This window comes from Osmerus eperlanus, chromosome 20 (genome assembly GCF_963692335.1).
Source record: "Osmerus eperlanus chromosome 20, fOsmEpe2.1, whole genome shotgun sequence".
Classification (NCBI taxonomy): domain Eukaryota; kingdom Metazoa; phylum Chordata; class Actinopteri; order Osmeriformes; family Osmeridae; genus Osmerus; species Osmerus eperlanus.
In genome coordinates, this window is record NC_085037.1 from 9,985,765 (window position 1) to 10,007,194 (window position 21,430).

Below are 21,430 nucleotides of genomic sequence, written 5' to 3' on the forward strand. Positions count from 1 at the left end.
TTACCGAGTCACTGTTATCAGATGAGGGAGGGGGACACTAAGGGACGATATCAATGAACAGTGGCGGTCACGTGGGCCCGGGTCAGCCAGTGAGGTGTTTGTTCTCATACCCTTAGCGGTGACAGATCGGTGTTTGAGTGGGTATTTAAATTCCGAGCGCTCGTCGATCAAGGTGACGCGTGTGTGTGCTAATGTATTGGTCGAGCAAACAATGAGCTGAGAAGCAGACGGCAGTGGACGGCCATGAGGTCGCATGGAGAGCTGAGAAAGCCAAACAGGCACCATGTATAACTCCTGCTTGAATGTCTACGGGGAACGACGTTTTACACTCGACACTAGAACAATCCTCACCGTTGACCAGGTACGGTTGTATGTATGTATGTATGTATGTATGTATGTATGTATGTATGTATGTATGTATGTATGTATGTATGTATGTATGTATGTATGCTTGTTGGCCTATCTATGTCTGTCTGTCGGTTTGTGTGTGGCGGGGGGAGGGGGGGCAGGGGGGGTGTTAACAATACACCTCATTGCATTCTTTGGGTGAGCTAGTTGTCCATCGTGGACAGAGATCCTGCTGCTAGGCGGCACATGCGTGCGGAAGCAGCTACTTAATGGGGAGGTGACAGGTGAACTTGAATTACACTAATTAATTAATTCATGTAACAATGGCTTACGTTACGGACGCACCATCTACATGACGTTATTGAGTCTGAAAGTTAGTAATACCTGCTACTCTGATTTAACTCCTGTATTCAGTAGGTAAACCGTGATCAAGTCATTTAATTGAGCGAATGAAGTCTTTATGTAACTACAAAGCCTATAGGTATGCACGTGGGCTGGTTATTCCATCTCATCATATAAATCTATTGTAGAAATGTATGTTATGAAATGCGCTGTCAATAGACAAAGCAATTGAAATATGGGTGAGGAATCTGAATATTGATCCGACTGGCCTACTATTGATGATAGATAGGTATAGGCTACATGTCTGTCTACATAGTTAAGGTTAGCCAAAGTGCGCATTCACTCTCATTTGCTACTAACCTCACACGGCATAAAGAATGTGAGGTTATGGTGGCTTCCGTTAATTTAGTTTCTAATCACCGTAGGCTACTAATCTACCAAAACAAAGCTTTGGGAAGATACGGTATGACCAGCTGTGCCATGTTGGATCGAAAAAAACGTCTGTCACCGTCAGCATCCAACCGGCAAACGGCTTCTGATTCTCCCCCCCCCCCCCCCCCCCCCACCCTACACACACGTACACACACACATATTTAGTTTCAGTAACCGATTCCAGACGATGTAATCCTGTAAATTGTGATGAAAGCCTACTGATTTTTTTTTTTTTTGACATACATACATACATATTTATATATGTAAATGTTGGATTAGGATACAAGTTTGCAGCTGTCATTGCATTTATTAGGCCTAAATATCAATGTACACATTTGTCAATATTTTGAACTCCACATTCAGAACACGAGTGTGTGAATATTTTTGGTAGGCCTGAAAATGTCAACATTTAAGTTTACACATTGTCTTTCAAAGCTCTCATGTGTTTTTTATTTTATTTTTTACTTCAAATTCAGCTCGCTCGAGTATGAATATTGTTATTGTAAGAATACATGTGAAAATGTAAACACAGGAGTTCCGATTTTGGTTCTCACATCTTGTTCTACAAGTTCTCACATCAAGTCTATAACCTCTGGCCTTTCGCAACAAATTTGGAACCAGCGATGAGAAGGAAATGTGGGATTGGCGCCCCTATTGGATGAAAAGAGCAATTACGGGTATTTCCATTATCAGGAGAAGTCAGCCTAATACCCTGCATAATGCAAATTTAAACATACTGGGCAGTCTTTAGTTTTCTGACATTACCACTAGGCCCCATAACCCCCAGCCCACCCCCCGTTCTTGTCCCATCCTCTCTTGACAGCTTTCCTTTCCCACAATGCATAGTGCGTGGGCGCAGATAGTCCCCTAGCTGTCGAAACTTTGCCTGGCTGTGAAACTTCTCCAGTGGTCTTTGTGCGTGGTCGAAATGTATAGGAAGAGAAAAGACGCATTGTCTCGGAATGATTTTGTTACATGGTCTTTGGAGAGGAACGCTTAACGTACAAACTTTAACCGTACAAAAATAGATAGGCATATAAGCTATACGCATAAATATATAACATCCATACGTATCTGTAGAAGCATGACACAATCGAGTGCCCAGCTAAAATACTACGAAATTAATAATTGTGTAAGTTCCACCTCATACACTTTCTAGTTCAATGCCTAAAACGTGGCAGTTGACTACATTTTTGAATGGATTCCTACTAACTCATGCATGTTGTTCTCAATTGCATCTGGTTTTACGAGTATCCTAAGATATAGGCCTAAATCAGAATTTCCTAAATACTATCACAATTTCACTTAAAGACTAAATGAAATAATTTTCACCACGGTGAATAGTAGCCCCCACATTGAGAAAAGACAAACACTCTCTCACTGGCCTCGTGACCAAATAGCCTAATCCCATTTCAATAAATGTTCATTGTGGTTCATTAGGACATCCAAGCTACCTAAAGAAAATGTAAAAGTTGAAAATGTATCAGGAGCCTAACATGGCTAGACCTAGAGCTGTCTGTTTTGAATTAGTCTACTTTGAAATGAATGAGCAGCGGGGGCAAAATGCTATTACTACCACGCTTTCTGCTGCCGCGCTAGGCTATGTTTAAACAGCTATAAAAATGAATTATTACCAAACGCTTAAAAGGGTTCGGCCTTTTTGGCCCCGAATCGCGAATCCCATATGAAGTTGTAAGAGGGTTTTTATTTGTGCATACTACATCGCAATTGGTCTCTTCAATGCCCTTCTCATTCATGACACGCGGTGATTTATGAGCTCCTGAAAGCAAACATGGCTCGGGCATGTCTACACACACATACACACACACACACACACACACAGCACACACCAATACGAAGGAGTCTTTTGCTATGCTATCCTAAGATACTCACTATTCTGCTAACTCATAAAAACACATTTACAAATTAGAGATTAGATGTAGCCAGGATTAGTTGTATAGATTAACATTAGGGCAGACTCTTTAGGGACAAAGACTTGGGGCCTGGACAACATCGGCAATAGCCTTTCTTATTTCAGCAAGATATGCGTGTGTTGGTGCGAGTCTAGAATATTAATGCTTATTAGCACATGTCTACCATATCATTATGTAGGCCTACTAAAACGTATTCATTAAGGAAGGGATATAGGTGATGAATAAAGATATGGCAACACATATTGGGCTTCATATAGGCATGTATTTCTCATCTTCAAATTAATCCACTATGCCACTATGCAACACGATACAATAAATTAGGCGTAATAAGATATTCAGTCGAAGGGTGATTATCGCAGAGCCCATACCAGGATTTTGAATTAGAGTTGTTGTTTCCATTTAACTCTCCTCTTTCCTCTTCAAAAAAATTGATTAATTTGAGGATTAAACCTTTAGACGAGATTTCAATAAAACTGAACACAATAACTAAACACAAAATTGCCAGATCCTTGAAGCAAAATGTATTCTAACAAAAATATGCATGGCATTGTACAAGCTTTACAAAAATAAAATTAACAAGGTTCTTAGTTTTAGGTCTACCTTTTACACTCTGCTTCCACAGTAAGAGTTTCATTTATTTGATTAGCCTAATTCTACAGGCTACAGATTGTGTATTTCAATGATGTACTTTCATATTCTTACCTTGTATTAATCGACAGTCGTATTAATCAATTCAGTTAATCAATAAAAGAGATGTGGTTGTCGTACTAAACCACCATAACATTTACTTGAGGGTTAATACCAAAGTTGCAGTGTAAGTAAATGCTCCAGATAAAATGTATTTGTTTATAGGATTAACTTCAATAGTTTAGATGCTGCAAATCAATTGTTGTTAAAGACTCCGAAAAAAAATAGAAGCTGTCCGTATTTATGTCCACAGGACTGTCCAGAGATTCTGACAAGCTGGGCGAAGCAGCATCGGAGAGGTGAAGGCAAGAATCCGAGGAGAACACATGAAAGTCGTGTATTGAGACGTCCAGGGCCGGGGGACTTGCTCTATTGTCCGGGGCAGATGCAGTGCCGGGGCCTATTGTTGACACGCAGCCTGCAACAGTGAGTGACGGGTTAGGAAAATGTTTCAGATTTTTGTCATTGCTGCCCAGTGGAGAAGTAGTATAACTTTGGGCCTCGCTATTGTGATGGCCTACATTCTGGAGCAGCTGTGTGGAGCTGATGGTGTTTTGTTGAAATGAGCAGGTTTCCCTCTCCAACAGGGCCCCGGACTCTCTATTAAGGCTCTGATCGAATATAGAGTCCTCGTCCTCGTCCTCTTCCTCCTCGCTATGAATTCCGTCCTCGGCAGTCGGCCCTTTCCCCTCACCGTTGTGATTCTCCTTGCACTGAGTCTGCCTCTTGTGCTTCATACGCCGGTTCTGGAACCACACTTTCACCTGCCTCTCGGTGAGGTCCAACAAAGCAGCTATTTCCACCCTTCTCGGTCTGCACAGATACTTGTTGAAGTGAAACTCTTTCTCTAGCTCCAGGAGCTGTGTGTTGGTGTACGCTGTCCTCAACCGACGGGAACCCCCTCCTCCTCCACCGCCACTCTCCAGAATCTCAGGCGATCCTAAAGCATAATCATTAAAAGAGTATAAGATAAAAACCGGAGCAAGGTCACGTTTACACTTCAAAACACATGCAAGGCTATCCCTACATTTTCAAACTACCACCTACACCATAAAACATTGGACACTGCAGCAAAATGGCCGCTGAAACTATTCCTAAACCATATCACTTTAATTTAGCTTTTGTAAGATTTTGCTATTCTGAAATTCGGAATTACAAATCATTAACGCACCATTTGGAGGAATTTTGACCCAAAAACTGCAGAGGTATAAAGTAAGTGTGCTCCAGTGTGGTGTGGACTATACTCTACTAATGAATGCGCCAGCTGCCCGCTCGGCTACGGCACTCCATCACTCTTCATTACTGTCACTTTTCAAAACTCTACCACTGCAAGGTGAGGAAGGGCAGTGAGAAAATCAAATAAATCATTTCACATGCAGTAAACTTTGCACAACTTTTTGGGGGAAAACATAAGCTATAATGCCAACGTCCATAGGTGCAAATATGCACAGCAACTTTGTTGTCTATTGGCTAGTTTAGGAACACTGGTGTAGGCTTATATTGCTTACAATCCCCTCTCCATAAATCCTAATCTCTAAATGTTTCTCAAGATAAACACCCACCTTTTGGCGAGAAGCACACAGGTCCGCTGGCTATTGCGGTTGCTGTGGAAGTCGGCAGGTGATTCTTCTTGGAGGCTTTCTTCTCCCGCATCCAGGGGTACTCCGGGGGTAAGGAGGCAGTGGGCAGCGGGCTGCATCCATCGGGGCTGTGTCTGGGCCGGTTGTGCCTCGGATGGCTGCCCGGGTTGAGGCTGGGAATGGTGTGCTCAAAAGGAGGAGGAATCAGTGTCGAGCGTGAAAGCGTCGAGCTCTTGATTGATGAACTTTGAAATGAATCACCGACAGGGGGGAAAGATGTCAGGCACTCTGCAAGCGACGGCTGACTATTGATAAAACCGCTCTCTCGCTCGAATTCGTAATTCATCTCCGCTCCCTGAGAGCCGAGGAAAGTTTTCACGCGTATTTTTATAAATTTTGCGGCTCAGTGAGAAAAAGAGAGGAAAAAATCATTTAAAAAATCTAGTTGTGTTTTTTTTCTATTTCACTGATTACGGCCGTATGGGGACCGAGCTACTGTTAAACTATTGAATTCATGGAGACAAGGTTGAAATTGGACCGAATTGCCTGTCACATGATTACTTCTGCCCAATGACAATTTGGGGTTTAATCAAAAGAAGCCACTGTCGGCGTGATTGATCCAAAAACTCTGGAGAAGAACGCCTTCTCTGTGGGGAAGACTGTTTTTATGTTCACCTTAAATTCAATTAGTTAATCCTCTACCTGCTTCCTATACACTCCACAAAGCTGCAAAATGTGTTTTTAGAATGGTCGACGCACAGTGTGACAAGGCTGGTAGCTATGGTGCGCGGGCTCATGCAGTCCCTTTACTCTTATTGTTTGAGAATGTCAGAAGAGAACGCCCCCGCCCCACACAAATCACGCCAGTAGCTAGCCTACATGCTATTCCTACGGTTGTTAGCAAAGTAAGGCGTTCATATAGCTTGAGTCAGATTTCTGTCAGAATAAAACACACTCTATAATTGATCTTGAAAGCTCTTGACAGCAACAAACCCCACGCAAGGTTTTCTACAGCTACATCCAGCCTTTGTGGTCCATAACGTTCGAATGTCAGCAGTCTTCACATCTTATGGCACGTTTATTACACTAAGTAATTGTGATCTGTAATTACTTCATTTGAAACACCCAATTTTACAGTAAGGTTCGACATAAAGACTGACATACACGCATACAGACAAACACTCACACACACACACAACCACATTCAAGAGCTTATCAATTTCTGTGGGAACACACTAAATGCATAGATTCATGCAAATCTATTGCTTGTTACTGGATTCATTGGTTCATTAGGCAAATATAGTAGGCTGCATGGAAACTATCTCCATATTAAATGATACATTCAAATAAGCTATTAATGAACACAGGGTACGACCGTCTATGAAAATAGCCTATATTTGATCTTCCAGGTACCCCATCGAGGTTTCACCGGGTGGGGGAGGACACAGCAGGCGTCTGAGCTGGGTAGACAAGGTGGTGGGTGGACAAGGGCAAGAAAGAAGAAAGCAATTGAATGCTAAAGAAATGTAGCATTTGTAAATATTCTGTGGGATTATGTCACATTAACCAATGGCTCCAGTAGCCTATGTTTTTTAACGAAATATCTGCAAGATTATTACTAGATAGGCAAAATGAAAATATGTATTGCCTGAGCCTACTCCAGTGTTTGGTTAAAACCTCTTCCAGTATAATCTGTGAAAGCCACATTCTGGATATTTTTCGTCAAGTACTAGGCAGCAACAGCATGTTGTATTTTCAAATAACTGGAATGGTGAGTGAGTAAGAGGAGGAAAAGAAGTGGTAGGCCTAGCTCAGTTTATTGCTTATATACCAAACAAAGAGTGCTGGAAGCCTGTGCGCGATCAATCTTACTCGCCAAAAGGTCTGACAGCTCGGTGCCCTCAGAACACATTTAAGGCTTCTAACTCTCCCGCGGATCAAATGGAGCCAGGAAGCAGCCAGAAACACTGGTCACTCTGATTAGAACCCGTTTCTGTTTGCAGTCACAACTTTTCTGTCGCTTGAGGGATGTTTATAAGACATAAAAGAATACAACAGAAGCGGTTAGCACTGGCAGTTCTGAAGGGCGACTGTGCGCAAACGGTGAGTCGGCTCCAATATTTTTTTCTGCGACATATCTTTTAATAAGAGTATTAACGTGTTTCCAAAAGTTTTTCTTTTTTCGTTTTAGCCAACAAACCGGTTTTAAGAGGTGTGTGTTAAAGGACATGGAGACATGGGTAAGAGATGGATGTTTTTTTTTTTTATTACGCACATGCTTTGTGTGCAAGGGAAAGGAGTGGGTGGCGGCATTCTCTGAACCCTCGTCTGTCCTACACTCTTTTTTAACCAGGGGGTGATTTAGAGACCCTCTCCTGCAGAACAATATTCGATGAAGGACAATTATATTTATAAAGCTGTAAAATGTTATAAATTCCTGAAACTGACCCTACATCTGGGTCAAATCTGTTTGTGTGTTTGAGTGTGTGTGTAAGTGTGTGCGTATATGTGTGTGTGTGTTTCTAGGATCCAGACATGCCCGGTCCAAGAGCCTGTACTTCAACACACCATGCTTCAATTGTTCTAGGTTCCCCTGCTGACCATATGTCAGGAGCAGTAATAGCCTAGGCTCTACTTCCTTGTAACATCGGTCAATGTTGGATATAGCAAAACGGGATAACCTATTACTTTTTTAGAACACATTTCTTTGTCTTAATTATGAGACACTTGATAACTATTGACAATTAGTGAAATACAGGGAAGTTATTGTTTTTGGAGATCATTTGTGCAGCAGACAAATGGAGGCTCAAAAGAGGCTCATAGCTATATTGTGTTTGAGAATCTGGCCTGCTCCTGTTTTACTTTGGGGGGAAATATGACCGGTTTTTTTCGGTCAAATCCTAGTCAGAAAAGGACGTTTCACCTAATATTTTTTTCACATTAAGTTTGTGCAAATGGAATGGGCAGCTTCCCCAACAGAGGAACAAATCAGAACCCATTAAAAAAAACTAGCCTTCTTTGTATGTTACACACTTTGTGCCAGTTAAGGCTTTGCAACTTGATATCAAAATACTAATACCAAAAACGACAGAATATTGATTTACCATATATTTTCTGATATCGTATTGCTTATAAATGCTTGTTTGTAGTATGGTATTTATACTACACTCTAATAATAATTTACCTGCAGTAATCTATAGCCTACCGATTCATGCATTTCACCATACATTATGATTTATTTTGCATCCATACTTCACTGTAAAAATATGCATATGTAGCCTATTCAACCAAACACTACAAGATTCCAGTAAATCTGTATCTAGTGTTGAAGTGCAGGGTTAGGGTTAGATATGAGCATCAAACGATTTCTCATTTAATGTGTTCTCTTTTTACAGATACCCCAGACGGCCCTCCTGACAGTTTTATTATTATGGATGTACCTACTATTATAGGATGTGGGAAGGAGTCCACCAAAATAGCTTCTAATGTGCCACGCAATGCACTTCAAGCTATTTGCATTTCCATTCAAATCATTGTGTTTCACACTACTTGCCAAAAGTATATATTGAAACCTTAATATAATGGTATGCCTATGAATGTATATACAAAGTAGGTTAAGCGGTTAGGATACCTTCTGTCAAGATATAGGCCTACTGCCCAAATAAAATGGCCTCATTCACCAATCCTTTCATAAACCAAACGGTTTATGAAATGTCAATTTGCAATTGAACATGATTTACTATTACTGTCATTATTATTAACTCATATTTTGTGAAATGTATTTGTAGGTCTAGCAATTAAATTTGAAAGGGTACATTTCTATTTCAATGTATTTATTTAGCACGGAATGTATGACAAATGATGCTATCTGAAACTAATTTTCCAATAAAGAAACTTCAAATATTTTTTGTATTTTCTTTCCAAACTTATTGCATGAATAATTGATTTACATTCCTATAGAAAATTAAACACCTCCTCGATGAAAAAACAAACACCAAAAACATGTCAATGTCTTGATGAGGACCCTGTGTATACAGGTAAGGGGTGGAACGGGGCAACAAGCTTGGTTCCATTAACCTTCGCCCACACAAAGAGCGTGGGAGTGTCAAATAATACTAAAGAATTCTAGTTTACTTGGAACAAAATAAATAACATGAATGTCCATTAGAACACAAGCAGGGAAGGTCGTACGCTGGAACCCTCTACCTTCTAAAAGTGTGTTTCCTCAAAATCCTAGACCGTGGTTCTCGAGGATTCTTACAGAAGTGCAACAAAATGCGTAACACAATTCTTCAAATGCGGATAAATAATGACGAACAAATTCACATTAAAATAATATCATAAGATTTGTTCATATATGCTACCCTGTTTGATTTTCGTTTTAGAAACAAGTTAAAGATTAAATAGATCTAGGCTATGCATGATGGTGTGCCCTCGCCCGTAACGTGTCCATAAAGACATAGGCTACACAGCCTTTTGTAGGCCTTATGGGACAAAATATAGAAATAATTCATCATGAATGCTTTCCTACACTACTTCACACATTAAACTAATAAAACGTAAAGAATAGAAGAGACCGAGGAAGCCGTTAAAGAGGCGCAGAAACAAAGCGATAAGTCTGGAGGTATAAGACAATGGGCGGAGTGATCCGAGGTACGCCACGGCTACAGATGCGTCAATTTGGGCGCTTCCTGAATTCTTCCCTGAGAGTAGTGCGGCGTAAGGTCTGTATAGGTCGGGTTCGGATCACACACTCCATGATGGTGACTGTTTCCCACTGTGATTGCTCCATTGTAGTCCATATTAGTGGACGGCGGGTGCGGGAGATGGGTCAGACCGAAAACTGAGGGCCCGGAGTTAGGCATTGAATCAATGTAGCCTCCGCCAACATACACAGGACTGCCCTGCAAGTGCGTCCCGTAGTTGCTGTTGCCTTGGAGAGGATGCGCGTCATAATCGGGCGTGGCCGAGTCGGTTCCAGGATATCTCTTCTGAGTGGGCGGGCAGTTGAGGGAATTGTTCAAGGTAGGGGGATATGACGTGGACATACCGTATGCATTTTGATGGGGCTTATTGTAAGATGTTGGTGACTGGGACTCATAAGGTACACTGTTTACGAGAGAATGCATAGAATTGAGGTATCCTCCACCGCCTCCTCCAGGAGACGGGCCAATTGGGCTACGAGGGGATTGTCCTCCGGGAGAGGGCATCATACCAACCCCTTTCTGATCCTTTTTATACTTCATCCTCCGGTTCTGGAACCATATTTTAATCTGCCTCTCCGTGAGGTTGAGCAAGTTGGCCATTTCGACCCTGCGGGGTCTGCAGAGGTAACGGTTGAAATGGAATTCCTTTTCCAGTTCTACTAGCTGAGCGCTGGTGTAAGCTGTCCGGGCTCTCTTCGACGCAGCCGACCCTGGTGGACTCTTGTCTCCAGGGCAACTTTCAACTGTGTGCGGAAAAAAAGGTGAATCATTTACTCAAAAGAACAAAACATGCAGTGACGAGATGCATCCATCGGATAGCACACGATCCGCCCATCCACAATAACAAATAATAATAGTCCTAATCCACAATTAACTATAATCGAGATAAAAGGGACGTATTCTGGTGGTGACAGTGTGTTAGCCTACAGGAAACCTCAAATTGGCCTGGGTCTGGCTGGCATGTTGCGCAACTTCGTTTCCTACGCCTTCAGTGCACAAATGTTAATGGCATATCAATGTAGCCTGTATTCCGCGTGTGTATTTCTGCGCGAGCACAAGTTTAAATGAATATGACCATCCAAATATTAACTACAAAACACAGTATTCCCTAGTTTTTAGGGCGCTCATCCCTCAGTCTGGAAAACAGAAAATGCATACATCTGTATTCCTAGTGCATTTAGCTAAAGCTAGCTTTGTCCTCTTTGATAAGTCTCATGACCCAAGAGGCTGGTACGTGGCTGTTGCTGCAAGGTGCTGTTCTAGTTACCGTTGGTGGCACACTGCCAACAAATAAAAAATGTTACTACTGCCCACTAAAGCCAGACACGAGGCGACAGGAACTCTGTATGACATAATGTAACGAGTTAGATTGTTAAATAAATGGAGAGAGGTGTTTCTGACGTTTACATTTCGAAGTCGGCCTACTGCTGCTGCAGTTGCTATACGAACGATGATAGATTTGTCTGTCTAGATTTCTTCTAATTTCGTGGCTCATGTTTCTTCAAAATATTGGCGGAGGGTATGTGATAACTAAGAAACGTGCATAAAAGTACACACACATATAAAATATAATATACTTATGCATACTATTTATAACAGACAGGACAGTGACCTCAACTGGCCTGCAGAAAAACACGTTTAACCTAACAAGAAAATAAATATGCGGCCATGGGAATTGAAGCATCTTTGAACTTTGGGTTACATCTTTGGTAAACAACTTTCGTCCCCCACCATGTGACGTTTTTCTCTAATCAAAACAAGGGAACAAATTGAAACAACTGTTTGAGCTTGTTTGTTGTCTTGCATGCACGTTGTGTGATCAGGGCCATGTGTTTACTTTGACAACAGGTCAACGTTAGGGCACATGGACAACACATGTGGATGTATGTGATGTGAAGTAATGCGTTTGATAATAAAAAAATATAAGTATACAGAAGTATTGTTCAATTGAGAGAAAAAGGATATGTGCACCCATGCTAAAAAACAATAAGTCAATAAAAATGTGTGAACATTTGTAATATGTATCAAATGTAGCTGGGATAGGTTAGTTGACAAAAGGTTGATTTTTGAGAGCTATGCATCTGTAGTGACCCTGTAGGTCATAGGGTGTGTATATGCCTGTCGGTCACATTGGTCGAATACCTGAGCTGGAACTACTGGTGTTTTTTTGCTTGGTGTTTTGACGGGATTCCTTCATCCAGGGGAAGATGTGCTTTCGAGTTGTGGAGGTCGGGGAACCGTTCTTTGTGTTGGGCAGGCTGGGACCATTGCTCGTGTTTTGGCTAAGAGCACCAGGGGATTGTGGTTCAGGGGGTGGTACTGACACCGACACTGGTATCTGCGCTTGATTGCTTTCAGGATGAACCGGGTGTTGCGCTGCCTGGATAGCCGTGTTCCTATCGCAGCTCTCTGCCATCTCTCCTGGTTTCTGCAGGGCGACCGATCCGTCAGGGGACTGCAGAGAGCAGGCGGGTCGATGGTACTCACTTTCAACATGAGAGGCCCGGGGATATTGGACCTGATTGGCATCATAACTGAAGCCATTTGCGCTTTGATAAGGGTAGCCACTGTAAATTGCAGAGCTGTCGTAGTAGGTTGCCTTTTGCATCTCGCCGTTTCCCAATATTTATTTCAGAAACTGACAGGGTCTTGACACCCTTGTAGAATAACATTGGCACCCTTGGTCACGTGACGCCTCTCCGCCAATGGCCTCCTCGGGTGAACCTAGGGTTACAAGAAGTACTGTGAGGAGAAGAAATGGTGGCGATCCATCTTACTTTTCAATACAGACTTGACATGGGAGACTATGGAGGCAAGATAGGGGGACCAGTTCTGTGGACTTTTACCGTTTACCGTATGGCTTAAGGAGGGCACTAAGACATGCACAAAACATACATCACCATCTGTACAAATATATGTCAAATATTATGGTGCCACATCAAAAACATACTTCCATAAAAATGAAATGGCAATTAGAAACGTTTTTAAAACTTCTAACCATGGGTATTTTGAGATATTTTCTTTTGAATGTAACCTAAAACGGTGGACAAAAATAGTAATGTATATAATGATTTGCTTTTTAAAAAACAGCATCCTATTGATATTAATGTCATTGTTAATTACATTAACATTTTGATATTCTTTTTTATTATTCTTTAATACATTTTATGGTTGTCATATATTTATTATTATTTGTTGTTATGGCACCAAAAATGCACTTCAAAGCATCTTGTTGTAGGCCCATATTTTCTTAACACACTAGTCAAAGGAATCTTGCTCAACAATGGGGGGAGACCTTGCTGCGGTGCACTATCCCAGCCACCTGGCTAAAAGCATAAACAACCACATTCTCACAACGTTTTGGCATCTGTTCTACTAAGATCGATGGAAGGGCTACGAGGAAACCTGAAAAACCGGGCGGGCATCCGCACATCTCCATGACCACGGTGTGAACCTCTCCTCGCAGGCCCATAATAATGGTTGCTGTCGGTGCTGTCGGCGCAGCCGCTCGTCGCAGTGATGTATGGGGGTCAGTGGGCCGGGACGGCGCGCTGGAGACAGCGGCCCGGTGAGCAGCCTGGCTGTGAGTTCAAGCGGATAGGAATTCGGGACATACAACTGACCCAACACTTTTACGCACAGAGGTACCACTGGAACGCATTCAATGAGAATCTATATCTACAATAATAACGGAGCCTATTTGAGTTTTTAATATACCATAATCTCTGTAATAAACGGCTACTGAATATGTTCGAGCTTGCTGTTGGTTAGGGCGTAGGAGTATAGGCTACAGAACAAAGCCACCACTCACGGATTCACAAAATATGTGTAGGGTAGTAGACTAAAATAATATTATGTCTAATTAGTATATTGATTTTTAAATTAAGCTGATTTTTATTTTAAATTGACATTCTCTTCATGCATGGAAAGAATATATTTGCGGCAATAATAGCCCTAACCCCAACCCGGCAATAATTCATTAATTAGGCAAGGATTAGAAAAAAGTCGGGATAACATCATTCAAAGGAATATAAAGTATTTGTATAGTTATATTACAATTATAATGTTTATAAACTACTTTTATATTATGATGAAGCGTAAAATTAAGAATGATTTCGGAAGCATTTCTCTTAGCATTGCACAAGAGAAATGCGCAATGTATTAGGACAAACGAAATTTGTGTAAAAGTCAAACACCTCCTGCCTAAACTGCAGAATGAAGTATTTCACCTTATCTTCTCATGAAAAGACACTGTGAAACATAGAAAGATTTTGGCAGTATTTTCAAAAGAATAGTAAGGCTACAAATGGGAGCGACTGAGACAAGACAGGCTGGAGCAGTACTCAGCCCCCCGCTCCGCGCGAGAGAAATTCTGGCTGCCTGTGCATGTGTGAACTCTTCCTGAACCGAGATGTAAGTCATACGGTGATAAATCACCGCGCGACACACAAACTCCGCCATTTACAACCGAGGGAGCCTATTTCTGGCCTGCTTACCTTATCCTCTGACGACGAATGCAGAGCACGACACAATATTTTTTCATTCAGCGACGAAATCGATCAAAGCAGTAATCCAGAGAAAAGTTTAGGCACGCCGAGCAGGGTTATAGCTGCAACAGACTGAGCCGATCGCCTACAGGACTCATCAGCGAGAACATAAAGGGAAGAGGCGAGTGCTTCAGTGTGTAAGTGAAACGAAATCCTTTTTTTTTTTTTTCGACGTGGATGGGTCAACTGAGATTACGAAAGCAGGCGCAAGCGGTCGGGTCATTCGGATAAGCGCTATCTGCCCCTGCGGTTCAACTTATCACCATGCCCATGCTTCATACCAATATTAAACCTACTAAGGGCTACCTTGGACTACGCGTTCGTGCACAAGTACCATGCAGACATCAGTAAACTCCCCCAAAACATAGCGTCACCATAGACAAGAAAAATTATGCTAATTAGTTAACGCCTTGGTCTCAAAAACCCTGCTCAATTCCAGTGACTCTCCTCCCCCATGCACAAAACAAATTGATGTGGGCAAAAATAGCCTGGCAAAAAGCACAGACACACACCCTTAAAGTGTTTATTCCATTGTTTTGTGTAACCCACACTCTGAATCGAATAAAATGTTGGATGAGACGATAGCAGACGATACGGCGTTGAGCAGCAGACTACATGGGGACATTACCATTACTATGAGAGTGAATGGGCTTCTGTCCACGGTTTAAACATTAACCAACAATTTTGCATTTCATCAAGACGCTAGTTTACTAGGGTAATCGCCTTTTTTCTGCTATTATATTAGTTTAAAGGTACAGAAGATTGGTTAACAGTCTGGTGTTTTAGACAGATTATAACAACATTAGGCCTATAAGAATGTATGTATAGCCCATATTAACTAAAGGACTCCGGGGATCAAAGCCTAGTTCGTTGTGGACCGAGGGAAAGACCCCCATCGGGAGCAGGGTGAGAAAAATGGACAGAAGTTTTCCTACCAAAAGGAAAGCCGTGAGAAGACAACAAGAAAATGAACGAGGCGAGACGTGAACTGGGGAATCCCTCTGCATAGTAATGGTGTCGTTTGCGGCCAAACGCAAAAGATTTATGTCCTCGTGCATCTGCTGGCAGCGAGCATGTTTAGAGTGCTGGCTCTCTGGTAGTCTTAGGCTATGGGACTTACAACGACACAATAAAAAGTATAACATGCGGACAGCGTGGGAGGGTGAGTGGGAAAAATATTCACGCGTGAGGATTTTTTTTGCCAACGAAGCTTTTTTCAAAGCAAATTAGACAATTGGTATAATTATTTACTCTTTTGTGTTTAAAAATGCTGAGTGCAGATTTTCCTTAATTTGGCCTTAACCAGGGGTTGAAATGTCATTGAACAAAAAGAACCGAAGGCGATTGGAATCCTACAAAATGGATCAATTAGCTCTTCCAAACAAAGCCTAAATATTGTTAGTCTATATTACAGATATACTGTAAAATACTGTGAACTAAACAGATGGGTTTTGAGAGGAAGCAGAAGAGCAAGGCACCCATCCAAGAGGTGCGATTCCCCTGTCGCTTTTATGGTGACAAATTACACAAAAGACACGGGGTAGAAAACGAATTATTACTCTCAATCTAGTCACCGCTAAATCACCACGACTAGGAAAAGCAAGATTTAGGCTATTCGTGTTCATCTTTATGAGTAGGCTACTTGAGTGGGTGTCTTTGCTACTGATTAGAAATTAAATAAGGATATGATCATCAAGCATTTCTAACAGAAATCAATAAAGATGAATGGACTTACCGAAGGCAGGCAAGGGTCTCCTGAAGACCTGATGCCCTGGATTTATTTGAGAAAAACTCTGTAAAAAGTCGAAACAAAAGCATGTTAATTTATCTTGAGCGTTTTTATACTTTGTAAATGATTGTATATTAAATATTTGCACAAGCGATCATCTTTGATATTAAACGATAAAAGCATTTTAGTGATCTAATAAAACGTTATAGACTATCTTCAACGTGGATTCGATGCTTGTTTTGATGAACGAATTACAGTGATATGAGAAAAAACACTTCAATAACCCAAATCCACCCAATTCGGTGTATGATCAACCTCAAGTGGAAAACCTGATCTAGCCATTTTTTATGTTCTGAATTAGAAACATGTAAATGGGAAACATTCACACGCCTTAACAAATTTGGAGCACATTCATTGAAATTTTGGGAATAATATTCACATAGGCAACGAATTATTATCACAATTCCTAAGGACAAAAGTAACAAGCCTAATACACATAGCCTAATAATAACAAGCATAATAACATAGTCACGCAACAATTATCCATCCTAAAACAGAAACAAAGTTACAATTTTTTAAATGTGTGTTTGTGAATGTGTGGCTACAACACAATAATATACAAATACGATATGAAAATAATTGCATTGTTCCTGCTCCTCTGTTTCAATGTGTTATTTCTCTACCTTTGGAATTGGATCGAATAGTCATTAGCTCTCGCGCAACGGCTGCCCCAAGTCCCCGTGCCCATAAATCACATACGAGCACCGTGACCTCAGCTCGGCCGAGCGGTCCTGGATGGCACTCCGTCTTCCATTATATCCTCGTTTCCCTGGCGGAGCGGCACAACCCCGCAGCTTTTCTTTACTTTATAAGTACCTCAATTTGATTTATACTTTCTCTCGAAAACCTATGTATAACACCACAAATTGATGCGTTTTATAGGGAAAGGCATTACACCTCTGAGCGGGACGTCTGACTGTTTTCACCTCTTCTGTTTGGGTTTTCTATACCAATAGACATTTAAATGGCGAGGTTTATTCACAAACGTCTATGAAGGCCAGTTTTAATGTCTCTATGGATGCCTAATCTGCATGCATTTCTACTGTGCCTTCTTCTGCACAACCAATTGGTATTAGATTATAATTCATAATTATATTTTAATACACGGGGTAGCCTACAACATGGAATTATAGCACATAGGCCTACATTGCATGTGGGTTTCTTAAGACAATTCAATCGCCTTGGTTTCATTTAATTTATTTTGAGGTAGAAAATATAGTTTCTCTACAGATAAGGGAATATCAAGAGGCGCTTACTGCACTCCAGCTCTATTTTCCAGCCTGGCAAAACTATGGACTGTTATTTTACTGACCTATGCCTCGCGCGGCAATAACTCACGACAGTAATGAACAATCGTCGGAAATACCTCAAAATAAAATCCATCCTCCCAAAGCAAAGTCTCTGACTCTGGCCGCGTGGAAAAACATATCCGTCCGTGACAGCAGTATAATACCATCCACAAACAACGAGATCCTCTCTTTCTTTCTTTCTTTCTCTTTTTGACTCCTTGTCTACCACTTTCTTTGCTAAGCAACGTCTATAAATCCCGGATTCCCCTCACAGAAAGTAAGGGTAAAGCGCGAATAATCAGCATCGTGTGACCAGACCGGGACTCCAGTTTTCTTCCCCGTGCCATAACACCGCGCCGTATTATGCGCCCAGCTCACGTGATGCAACGTCAACTTAAATCCATTTTATTTGAGTCCGTGAATCATTAATGGAGGCAGTCATTGCCCCTGAGGAGAAACGGATCACTTTGGATGCAGAAAAAAGAGGGTACAAGGCATTGCAATGTATCTGACAGAAAAACAGGTCTCACACAGCAGTTACTTTATCCACGTGTCTTGTTTTGTGGGGAGTGTGTTCTGTCAAATTTTAAGTGTAACATCTTTGGTGTCCATTAGTATCAACAGGGAGCACTAATCCATGTGTAGGCTGTGTTTCTAGTGCAACCATGGCTTTGTGCCTTGGTCTGAGCGGGCAAGTGTTTGGCGCCACAGTGTGACAATTCGCACTATGCCAAAAAGACCGTCTTTTCCTCATAAAAGCCCCTTGCAAATGGTGCCCTCACTTGACACCGGTCAACCCCGTTCTCAAATGATAGATAGTATTAGGGCAAGTGTATGTGGCGTGTGCCATCATCTCAATACCTCTATATCAGTCCCCAAGCCCGCCGCCATATGGAACTTCTAAGTCACCCTTCAACTCCAAGAGTGAATGCTGGCGGCAAATTTCAAATCAAACGTCTCATAATTACCTCTTCTTATTCAAGATAGTCGTCCCGTATAGCTGTAAGCAGTAGTGCTAGTTAGTGGTAAAGTGGAGAGTAGGCTATAGTGGCACATGAGTGAGTTCAAATTGCGGGTTCTTCACTTCACGACCAGTACATTGACCTGCCAGTGCATACGCATTTCCTTTAACTGGTTGACTGATGCTGGAAATGACAGGTATGGTCAAACTAGGAGGGAAAAGTCCCAGGTGTGGTAATACGTAACTAATTAATAGATTAAAACAATATTTCATGAGTATTTGTGAAAGCATGTTCAATAAACAAATAAAAAAATGGGAACAGGCCTATTTTTGTAATGCAAGATGACAAGCCAGGTTGCGCCTGGCTATCTATCTGGGTTGCCTTAGCCTAACCTTGGCCGGAAGAGCTTCTCTTTTCTGCAACGTTTGGCGCTGGTTTTCCGTCAACACAGAGCAGCGGGCGTGGAAATCTCCACCTCAACTATTAATCACTCTGAGGAGACATCCCACACCCATACCACAGTAGCCTTTGTCTTCTCAAACAACATCTTGCGGCACAAAACTTTCTGAAACCGAATAGAAGTTCCCCACACTGTATTTTTTCAGCTCATCAACTTCGAAGATTATTGGGAGTATGAGGACAATAGATCTGGATATTTGGAGTCTGTTTGGTTAGATTTCTGTTTTTAAATCATTTAATACGCAATACCTCATTCATAATATTAGTCTTTAGTCAGTTACATTACCTGGATGCATTCCCCACGTATTTTATCTTAAATGTAAATTAAATGTGTTATAATTAGCTTTTTTTTTTATTTTTATTTTTTAGATTTAATATGTATCATTAAATCAGCATCGGGGGCACGTGGCAGCGCCGGAGAAGGTCTGAGGTTGTATTTGACTCCAGATGGAAAACAGACTCTGGCTCCCACGCCACCTTTCGCCACTGCACCTGAACTTTTCCCTGACCCAAGCAGAGACACGGAGAGTTGAGTGTGGAGATATTCGAGGTCCAAAACAAGAAGATGAAGACCATGCTGATGATATACTGCGTGGTAACTTTTTGCACTTAAATGTTGGTTGTTGGAATTTCATAGGCTATATTCTTGAGATTCTTCTTGACAGTTTGTTCCTTATTTCACCAGAGAAACATATGGAATGATTCCCAAAGAAGAAGAGTTTGAGGGATTGCTCGTCGCTGCTCTACAGTTGGATGTTGGCCAGACAGCGGTACATATATCCCCCCACAATGTTGACATTTGGGGCTCTTAACAGCGAGGCTAAGGTTACAGATACTCTCGACCAAAGATAACTCTTCCTCAAGTGTTTCCATTGGCCAACATCAAGGCTGATGCGAAATACAACGCTTTAATTTTGCTTGGCGTCCAAGACTGGGAAGCGTCGTGGAGCTCTGGTGGTTTCTGAAGTGGTTGCAAAAAAATGTATTGAAGTTGCATGTAATTAACATATTATCGACGTTATGGCTAAATCCACACTTATCACCGTACTATATTCAATGTTATATTGACTATTTTTCTGTGGCCTTAATAGTTTGGCTCGTTCAAAATATCTAACCTGAAATAAATACACATGGATAGGGACATAGCATATATATATATATATATATATTGTAATTAAAAACATTATTTACGTGTATCATCAGGACGTTTTCAGAGTAGGCTAAATGATGGAAATTAATATTGTGAAGGGGCTGTGTGTTAACTAACTCCGTTAGGCTATGGGTTTTGTGCTCTCCTTGAGGCACCGTTTCAACAATGTATTCTGACAACTTATCCCCGCACAAAAATACTTTCACATAAGGAGTGTGGGTATGTTTGTATAAGCCACTGTTAAAACGCTTTTATTTGACTAAACAATCTCTGGTTTTATCTCTTTCATAAACAATGCTTTACATAAACAATGCTTTAGGCTTTACACGTTGGATTGTTAAATATTCACATTCAGTTTCTCCTACAATAGGCCCGTGTAGGCTTTTTTTGGTTAATCTAACCCCATGTATACTCGTTTATACGTTTTATAGTGAGCCACAATTGATAATTTTATACCAAGCCAATCACCACATTTGCATTTGAAATAAAATATTTAAAAAATACTAATCACATTACTATATTTATGAATTATGATTTTAATTCACCATTGTCCAGAATGCTGCTATGGTTTATCATGCTCCTGTGATCCCTTGAAGAGCCAAACCCCAGTGGTGAGTAAGAGAACAGTGCCTCTCGAGCCCTGTATCCAGTAGCGACCCCTAAACTGCTGGAATTCAAACAGAAAGGATCCGAAGAGTGTTGCCATGTTCTCACATATCTGCTTTACACCTTCACTAAATATAATTTGCCAATGATCAAAGAAGCAAATACTGAAGCGTCTACTCACATAAAATCATTGTGGCTGACGTCCACCGGGAATAGCAGAGAAACTTTGACAGAGATTTGAGAATTGACTCGCTACCAAAGGAGCAAAAGTCCAAATGAAAATACAGACGATTGTCATATCTATTTCTGACTAAAGCACATTCATTATTCAACACGTCACGTGACCGAGCCGATTAAAATTTCAGCACATTGGGAGTGACCTCTATTCATTAAATGAGCACTAAAGAAGACGTCTTAAGGGTCTGCGTAAAACCTGTGCCAATCTCCTAAAGCGTCATCTTCTGCTCAGCTCCTTGTCTGACCTTTTGTCTGGCTCAATAGGCTAACATGTGATATCCTGAACATGAGTCGACTCTTCCAACCAAATATATAGGATGCATGAAACTTACACACATACCAAGAAAGGAATGAAAACACGC

General features: G+C 41.3%; 2 protein-coding genes across 4 annotated transcripts; both read right to left on the bottom strand.

The window, feature by feature from the left end:
* Positions 1-3,562: 3,562 nt before the first annotated feature.
* Positions 3,563-6,593, bottom strand: LOC134006744 (homeobox protein Hox-A2a-like). The gene is made up of 2 exons (XM_062445744.1): positions 5,306-6,593; positions 3,563-4,683 (listed from the first exon to the last, which is right to left on the bottom strand). Exons 1-2 carry the CDS (start codon positions 5,667-5,669, stop codon positions 3,917-3,919), a joined length of 1,131 nt encoding a protein of 376 aa, XP_062301728.1. The 5' UTR covers positions 5,670-6,593; the 3' UTR covers positions 3,563-3,916.
* Positions 6,594-9,139: 2,546 nt separating this feature from the next.
* hoxa3a (homeobox A3a) lies at positions 9,140-18,016 on the bottom strand. Of its 3 annotated transcripts, none has more exons than XM_062445742.1 (4): positions 17,732-18,016; positions 16,312-16,369; positions 12,172-12,753; positions 9,140-10,772 (listed from the first exon to the last, which is right to left on the bottom strand). In XM_062445742.1, exons 3-4 carry the CDS (start codon positions 12,635-12,637, stop codon positions 9,988-9,990), a joined length of 1,251 nt encoding a protein of 416 aa, XP_062301726.1. In that variant the 5' UTR covers positions 12,638-12,753; positions 16,312-16,369; positions 17,732-18,016; the 3' UTR covers positions 9,140-9,987. The 3 variants fall into 3 exon arrangements, with proteins under 3 accessions (XP_062301726.1, XP_062301727.1, XP_062301725.1); XM_062445743.1 differs by lacking the exon at positions 17,732-18,016 and adding an exon at positions 16,989-17,296; XM_062445741.1 differs by lacking the exons at positions 16,312-16,369; positions 17,732-18,016 and adding an exon at positions 14,526-15,118.
* Positions 18,017-21,430: the final 3,414 nt, after the last annotated feature.

What these genes read in the sequence shown, in the direction of transcription:
- LOC134006744 (XM_062445744.1), bottom strand. Translation starts at nt 5,669, where the DNA reads ATGAATTACGAATTCGAGCGAGAGAGCGGTTTTATCAATAGTCAGCCG. An exon ending in TGTGTGCTTCTCGCCAAAAG is followed by an intron (nt 4,684 to 5,305) that starts GTGGGTGTTTAT and finishes ATTATGCTTTAG; the next exon opens with GATCGCCTGAGATTCTGGAG.
- hoxa3a (XM_062445742.1), bottom strand. Translation starts at nt 12,637, where the DNA reads ATGCAAAAGGCAACCTACTACGACAGCTCTGCAATTTACAGTGGCTAC. An exon ending in CACCAGTAGTTCCAGCTCAG is followed by an intron (nt 10,773 to 12,171) that starts GTATTCGACCAA and finishes TTCCGCACACAG; the next exon opens with TTGAAAGTTGCCCTGGAGAC.